Raw genomic sequence first — 7,970 nt, forward strand, 5'->3', positions numbered from 1 at the left:
TAAGTTTCAGTTTGACAAATATATTATATAAATATTTTAAACCTCTCGCAAACTACTTTACACTCTTTCTAGAGAGAGATACAGAGTTGAGACTCTGGGTTTTGTTTGTTCACCACAACCCTGGTGCCTGGGACAGGGAGCTCCTCCCTTAAGAGGCTATGGAGTTGATTCTGAATTTCCTGCTGGTTTTATTGTTTCAGTGGGACCACTTCAAACCATCAAGGTGTGAACTGAATGAAGGAAAACTCTCACTGTCTCTCAGCCTGTGAGACTGCACATCAGGAAGACCATATTGCAGCACTTTCATTAGGAGCATCCTCAAAGTCAAGGCTAGAATCTTTTTTTTCCTACGGATCAGCGTAGACTGTGAGGACAAGCATTAAACTGGCAGGAAGACCTCACAGCTAGGCCATCTGCCTTCTCCTTGGCCTGTTACTACAGAAAGTATATACAGGCACGCTTCTCTTCAAACACAGCATCGCTGAGCAGAAAGGCGTGTGATCCAAGGCAAGGTGGCTGGCTCCCATCCTATATAGTCACACTGCCCCAGAAGGAGACAAAATCAGTGACAGAAGAACAAAGGAAGCCATCAGCCACAGAGCAATATACCCGAGCCAAATGGTTAAAAGGTACATAAGATCTTTGGTCACCCTGGTACCCCTTCCTCCGCCCACAAATTCTATCTCCCCCAAAACAACAAAACATTTGGGGGGAGAACAAAAGTCAAGTTCTCTTAGCATAGTGCAGTCTCAACACCATGGTTGTCACTGGCTCTCACAAGCTATGGTATGAACCAGGCTTAGGACATTGCATATAGACAGAGCTTTCTGACTGGCAATGCCTCAATACAAGCCAGTTAAATACACAACTCCGGCTTATTTCTATGGGTGAGTTTCATCTGTAACAGCGATAGGACACCAGGCAGAGCAGTTCCACAGTCATTGCACTTGGAGATAGTTAAAGTTACTCAGCCTTGCACATAACACAACCACCTGAGGCAGGTTAGAATGGAGGTAAATGCACTACCTGGGATTTCCTGATGGTTAATTCAGAGTCCCCACCAGGGAGACTAGTTCTAGCTCTGCCAGAGAAACATTTAGCCTTTTAAACCGTAGCACTGATTGTGATCACAGAAATCAGATTTGAAGCATTTCCCACTTCTTTGATCCTTTCACTCAACCCATGAAGAGGCAGTGATGCAGGCTCAAAGCTCAGTGGTATGCATTAAAAGGTCATATAAAACTTAAAAACATAGGCACATGAAGGAAGGCTGGAGCAGAGGGGAGTGCATGTCACATTTCTATACAGCAGCATGATGTTAACCTTTGTTAGAACCTGCTGGGTGGATATCCCACTGCATCATTTCAAAGTGCAGTTGCCCATTAACTTAGAACCAAAATTGATTAGCAGGCAGGGTCAGCCCTGCCTTGCATGGTCCCAGCTCTGCATGATGTACATATACTGCAAGGAGTGGAACATTTCCCCCGGGAAGGGAGAGTTTGCAGCTTCCCCCATCCATGGGAGATAAGGAAATCTTCCCCTCTCCCAGCTCCAAATCTATGCGATGCCCACTAGCCAAGGAAGATCTCAAATACAGATCCCAGGGGCAGCACACACAGACTGTGGTGGAGCCCCATAATCTCTCTGAATTTAAAGTCTCAGAGTTTCAAACAGAGCAGAAGGATGGTCTGAGCACACCAGGTGGGACAAGACAACATTGCAATCACACATCCATCCTGTTAAAGTGCAGTGGGACATAAGGGGCAGCCTAGAAAAATAATCCTTGTATCTGCCCGGGTGGTTTACATTTGATATAACCAGCACAGGAGCAGGGGTGGCGAGTACTGAAAGGAGTCAGGTATGTCACAGATTTTAATCCAGGAGCCACATGCTGTGCAAAGAGGGGGCCAACGCTGCTTTCCGTCAGGTCAAACCCACTGCGGAGCTGCCTAAAAGGCAGGACATTGCATTTCATCCTGACCTGGATCTCAGGGCCCCGTTAGTTGTTGCTTCACAGCCCCAGGTAAGCAACAGCAGCCCTGTGTGCTAATGGGGAGTCGGGCAGCCCATGCCACTGCTGGCCCAGGACTCTGGGGAGCACAAAAATGGCTCAGTGACACCTTTGTCTCCTTCCAGTCTGGCACTTGGGACTGAAATGGAACAACTGAGAATTACGGCCTAAGGGACCTATGGGCCTGAGCCCAAACATCTGCACAGCCGTTTTCTAGCCCCCTGGGCCTGAGCAGGCTGATACGGGCCAGCTACCCGGGCTTTACTGCAGTGTAGCAACACCTCGTGTCATCTCTGGTCGCAGAACTGGGAGCTCCCACAGCCCAGCAACATCAGCCACATTTTGACCCTGACATTGAGAAACAGGTGTAGTAATCACATTTCCTTTGCCTTAGGTCTAAGGGCCTTTTGGCAGGGCTCTGAACAGATAAACAGCTGCCTGCAACCTTCCAGGCAAACTAATCTGTGGTGGGAATTAGGGAGCAAAGTCCCAGAACTTCTCTTTAGTCAACAGCACTCCATGCCATTGGAGGGTCTGCACCTGCTGCCCTCCTACCCCTCCCTCTTGCTGTATCTACTACCCAACCAGACTCCCCATGTCATGCTTTGCAGTGGAATTGATGGCCACCAGGGCACCAGTGCAGGCTCCATAGCAGCCAAAGAAAGGCAAAGGTGTACTTCACATTTCATCTTAGTTCTCTCTAGGGTTCAAACAGAGGAAGGGCATCATAAGGCACTGGCAGGTGGAGGGGGGGGGGGGCGAAGGGGGTTAATTTCCCTCTCTTACTACACTCAAGTTAATGAAACTGAAAGTCTTATTTTCTCAGTCCAAACCCCCACCACCAGTGCCCCAGCAGGGGTGGTGGTAGGTGGATTGGCAGCGGCGGTCAAGGTAGAGGCAAGGGCATCATAAGCACTGGCAGGTGGAGGGGGGGGGGGGCGAAGGGGGTTAATTTCCCTCTCTTACTACACTCAAGTTAATGAAACTGAAAGTCTTATTTTCTCATCCTACATTTGCTTTGTGTCCAGCTTGGGCCACATAGTTGGATTGATCAGTGTTGTTTCCAGGCTCTCATGCACCACCACCAAGCTGCAATGTTGGGGGAGCAAACCTTGAGGGGGAAAAAGATTAAACAGGAGTGAACAGCTGTTCTCAGTTTTAAAGCTAAAGGCATGAAAATGTCCTATTTGGAGGAGAAACCCTCAAGGAGAAGATGGAGACTGAGCCTTTCATTTGCAGTCTATATTCAGGTCCTTAGGCCAGTACTGGTCCTCCATGTAGTGGTCACTGTCTGTGCAGCTGTCCGTAGGAGTGTGAGGGGGACTGGAGGGGTGGCTGCTGGCAAGCTCCTGCTCCCACTGCACCTCCACCAGTCTGTAAAGCTCCATGGAAGTCCGAGCATCCTCCACCGACGAGTGTCCCTTCTGGCCAACCTGAGGGCAAAGAGAAAAGGCCATGGTAGAGCGGAGGCCTAGTTAAGGCTCCAGAGCCAAACTCCCAACAAAACTTGCTGTTGCTCCAGGGGATAAACGGCATTTGAATCAGTTTCCATTGGGCTTCGAAAACACCAAGGCCTCCCTCTTGAAATCAGATCTGCACATCAGTTTGTTGGAAGTAATTTCTGCTCCCCCCCACCCCCCCCATCACCGCAGTATCTGTGGCCCAGAGGTATTGAAGTCAAGGGCAGCTAGATGCCTAAATACCTCTGAGCATTTGGGCCTGAACACCTCAAAATCTTTAATGGATTTACCCTCCCACCTCGCTGATGCAGGGCACTGCTATCACCCCCTTTGTACAGATGGGAAACAGAGGTTCACAGAGACTAAATGACTTGTCCAAGGTTACATAAGAAGTCTGATGAAGCAGTGACTTGAACCCAGGTCTCTCACATTCCAGCTTGTACCCTAACCACTAGACCATTCTGCCTCTCACATGCAGACTCTTATGCCCACATGGTCTCCCATTGGGTCTGCACACACAGATCCAATTGCAGCCTTAGCCATCTCAGCAGTGAAGGAGTTAAGAACTCCCCAGATCCTGCTTTCCATTCCCAGAAGGCCCCTTACCTGAATCTTTTTGTGGAGCAGCTGCCTTGCCAGGCTCTTGAGAGAGGCACTAACTTTCACAGGGAGTCCTGCCTTCCGGTTTAGCAAAGGGATTCGACTGGTGTCTCGAGTCCGGCTTCTGGGGTGAAAATATTTCAGGGCTCGGAAGTCATTGTGGATGGCATGTCCCACCAGAATCTTGTCTTTCAAGATCTTCAGGATCTGGAAGTGTCAGAGGTGGTTAGCTGGGCATCACAGCAGGAGTAAGAGGGATTTAGAAGTCCTTCCTTGCACTGATTTTGGTTTCTCCCGCTCTATCTAATCCCACAACTAGTCATACCTCTCTCTGATGTCACAAAACAGAACTGCCCAGTGATAGCTATCCAATCACAATCAAGGAAGAAGCAGGGCTACACTTCCCAGAGAAGACTAGTTCCAAAGCATCCTCTGGTTTCAAGGCAGGCTGGAAATTTGGGGAAGGGGGAGAAAAGTTGGGGGAAAAGACACACAGAGATACAGAATCTCTCACCTCAAAGCTGACACACAGCAAGCCAGCTTCACAGCAAGTACTAGAAACTAGGAGTTTCTGGCTCCTAGTCTGATATTCATGTCTCTAGACCAGGGGTCGGCAACCTTCAGCACATGGCGTGCCAGGGTCAGCACCCTGGCAGGCTGGGCCGGTTCGTTTACGTGCCACCTCTGCAGGTTTGGCCGATCGCAGCTCCACTGGCCGCGGTTCGCCACTCCAGGCCAATGGGGGCATCGGGAAGCGGCACGGGCCAAGGGATGTGCTGGCCACCACTTCCTGCGGCCCCCATTGGCCTGGGATGATGATGAATTGCAGCTAGCGGGAGCCACGATTGGCAGAACCTGCAGGTGCGGCAGGTAAACAAACAGGCCCAGCCCGCCAGGGTGCTTACCCTGGTGAGCCGTGTGCCAAAGGTTGCCAACCCCTGCTCTTAGATCATGCTGCTTTTCTAATACCTCCTGGGATAGTCTGGAAGGAGAGGTGGGGCAGGTGACAGACTCTGGCTGTTCTAAGACCCACTGGCTGTTCTAACAGTGACAGCAGAGCAGTGCACAGACAGCTGCCCAAAGAAGGGATAAAATCTAGCCCTTGTTCAGACTGTACAGATACGCACACCACACCTCTTGTTTACCTCTCTCTGTGCAGCACTGAATGGGGTAGCCTTCTGCATGTGTTGCTTGGTGATCCCACTCCAGCGAGTCCTGTAGTCCACGATGGGAAGCTCTGGCCGGATATATTTGTCATAAATTACATCTCCATTGTAGTTCACCACTGTGCAACGCGCCAGCTCACTCAGCTTCCCGCCAGGGCCTGTGCCCACCATCTCACAGTCAATGGCCACGCACTTCCCAGGTCTCTTCAGCGAGTGGGACAAGGAAACTCGGCCTGAGTTGGAACTGCCAGGCAAAGGTAACCTACTCTCTGAGTCCTGGGAAAGTGAAAGGGAGCATTGCCCAGCTGTGTCCTCCAGAGGGACTGGCAGAGACTGCAACAGAGCCCGCTTGAGCTTTGGGAGCTTTACATGGACTTTCCCCACAGACTGATTATTCACGAGAGAGACATCCTCACTGGCTAGCTGGCCACATCTGCTGGCTTCTCTGTTTAACAAGCCCTCTTTGGATGGCATGAACGCCATTGGCTCAGTCCGGTGTTCCAGTTTGGGTCTCAACAGTCCCCTCTGCTCAAGTAGAGTCCTGCGCTCCACAAACCGCTGGTGCTTCCGACTTTTCTTTTTATTCTGGCTCTGCAGCAAGCCACGATCTTCCACATTTGCTCTGCGAGCCAGGTGGGCTTTGGGGCGAGGACAGCATTGATCCCATCTGGAGTTGGAGCACCCGAGAAACTGGCCATCGGCCCCCTTCTGCCTCACCTCACAGGCCTTCACTGTGCTCACAACACCTGGCGTTAAATCCTGGCCAGAAGACATCCTGCCAAAGATACCCACAATGCAGGGTTAGTCATGCCTGGTAAATAAAGATGTTCCTCACCTGGATTTGAGAGGGATTATCCCTTCCAACAGGTGAGTGGAGATAGCACATGACGTGCCTGCCTGGGGTTTATCACATACAGTCCTGTTGTAGCCATGTCAGTCCCAGGATATTAACGAGACAAGGTAGGTGAGGTAATATCTTTTAATGGACCAACTTCTGTGGGTGACAGAGATAAGCTTAGGAGCTACGCAGAGCTCTCCTCCAGGTCACAGGGTTTGCCAGAGCTGGTCACTCAGTCAGGCCTTGTTAGCACAGGGCGGGGCGGGGTCCGTGGTTCAGAGCGCAGACAGAGCCTGCAGCAGCCATAACGCGGGCCTGGGGGGCGCAAGCATCACCCCAGGCACAGTGGAGTGATAGAGCCACAAAAGTGGGGCCGGAGGTGGGGGGAGAAGTTAGCACGACCATGGCTGGCGCTTATCCCAATCCTACTAGTTTGGCTCTGCGGTGCCAGCTCTACCCTGGGCAGGGGCCTGGGACGGAAGGACAAAATAGGAATAGCAGGACAGATCACGTGCTTACAAGCCCCTCTGTCCCCTACCTGCGTCCCCCTCCTTCTGCCGAGCCCCCCGCTCCCTATCCCCGGCCGGACCCCCGCATCTCTTACCCAGCGAGCCGGCTCCCCACACGTGGCTTTCCCGGAAGCGGCTGCTGCAATGGCTCTCACATGCCCGGGCAAGTCCTGCCGCCACGCTCCGCCCCCCCCGCCGCCTATTGGCTCAGCGGGCACGGGGCGGGATGCGATTTGCATGAAGGGGCGGGGCCGGCCTATCTGCTCCTGGCGTAATTGTTTCCCCGCGCGTGGGGCAGGTTCCCCGAGCGTCCTTCTCCGGTGCGTCCGGGCGCCTGTCTCGGGCAAGGGCCCCAGTTGGATCGGAGCGATCGGGGCCAGGCAGGGGCGCAGCCCCTTGGGCCTGGGGTCCCTGCCCACCTGCGGAGAAGGTCCTGGCCAGGAAAGGGGTGGGTGGCCGGGTTATAGTGCCGCACACACTCCGCTGCGCCTCTGCAGGGAATGTGAGAGACCTCGATTCCCTGGGGATCTGCTGCAAGTTCTCCCATGCGCAGCAGCCTGGGCCCGTTGCCCCTTGGGGAGCACTGATTTTAGGGCTCTCGTTTATCCTTGTGGCATAGTGAAGCTGTGGGAAGAGCAGAAAGCAGATGTTTTATCCCAGCAAAGGCATGATGCCCAGGGTGAATTGTATTACTGTACTATTCCCAAGTGTTGCAGTAACACCCAGAAACCTGGCTGTTATTCTAGGTAGGGTGCTGCACCACCTCTGAGGTACAAAAAACTGGGCTCCTTGGGGTTAATCGTGAGCCCTTAAAACTGGACAACTGGCAGCATGTACTGAGCACCATCACAGAATTCCCAGGACAGCCACCTCAAAAAATGGATGATCCCAGGAAACCTGGGCAGGTGGCAATCCTAGTGCTTGCTGCACAAACACAGAATAAAATGTGGGACCCTGGCGCAACGAGCTTGCACTTTTGTCTACATGAGATAAGATTAATGTGGATTTAAACTGATACCGTTCTACTGGTGTAACACACACACATGAAAACTCTTAGTCCAGTAGTCCAGCACATTTTTCAATCGGTTTATGTCACTTGGGCAGGAGTTTAAGTTGAACTAAAATAGCCACTCATACTGGAATAAGAGTATAACATATAAGGTTATAATCATAAGAATAACAGGGAGGTTATATTGGTATAACCATATCATTTTAACTACACCAGTATAATTATACCAGTGTAACTGGTCAAACTCCCTTGTGTAGACAAGCCCATTCTGCTCTATTTTGTTTTTATTCTGTGCCCATCACCATGGGATTTGGTTTCCTGGTGGCATCTCCTTCAGAAAGAGACCTAGAGATCACCTAAAATGAATGCAGATCTGT

General features: G+C 51.5%; 1 protein-coding gene across 1 annotated transcript; it reads right to left on the reverse strand.

Annotated features, from left to right (window-relative positions):
- Window positions 1-6,749, reverse strand: AEN (apoptosis enhancing nuclease). The gene is made up of 5 exons (XM_032806482.2): window positions 6,680-6,749; window positions 5,217-6,012; window positions 4,078-4,278; window positions 2,928-3,444; window positions 1-2,746 (listed from the first exon to the last, which is right to left on the reverse strand). Exons 2-4 carry the CDS (start codon window positions 6,009-6,011, stop codon window positions 3,241-3,243), a joined length of 1,200 nt encoding a protein of 399 aa, XP_032662373.1. The 5' UTR covers window position 6,012; window positions 6,680-6,749; the 3' UTR covers window positions 1-2,746; window positions 2,928-3,240.
- Between the last annotated feature and the right edge of the window lie 1,221 nt (window positions 6,750-7,970).

Source organism: Chelonoidis abingdonii, chromosome 9 (assembly GCF_003597395.2).
Source record: "Chelonoidis abingdonii isolate Lonesome George chromosome 9, CheloAbing_2.0, whole genome shotgun sequence".
Taxonomy (NCBI): domain Eukaryota; kingdom Metazoa; phylum Chordata; order Testudines; family Testudinidae; genus Chelonoidis; species Chelonoidis abingdonii.

Excerpts from the sequence above, each read along its gene's own strand:
- AEN (XM_032806482.2), bottom strand. The coding sequence starts at position 6,011 with ATGTCTTCTGGCCAGGATTTAACGCCAGGTGTTGTGAGCACAGTGAAG. Across the intron at positions 4,279-5,216 it reads TCAGTGCTGCACAGAGAGAG|ATCCTGAAGATCTTGAAAGA; the intron begins GTAAACAAGAGG and ends TGACACTTCCAG. Across the intron at positions 3,445-4,077 it reads TGCTCCACAAAAAGATTCAG|GTTGGCCAGAAGGGACACTC; the intron begins GTAAGGGGCCTT and ends CTTTGCCCTCAG.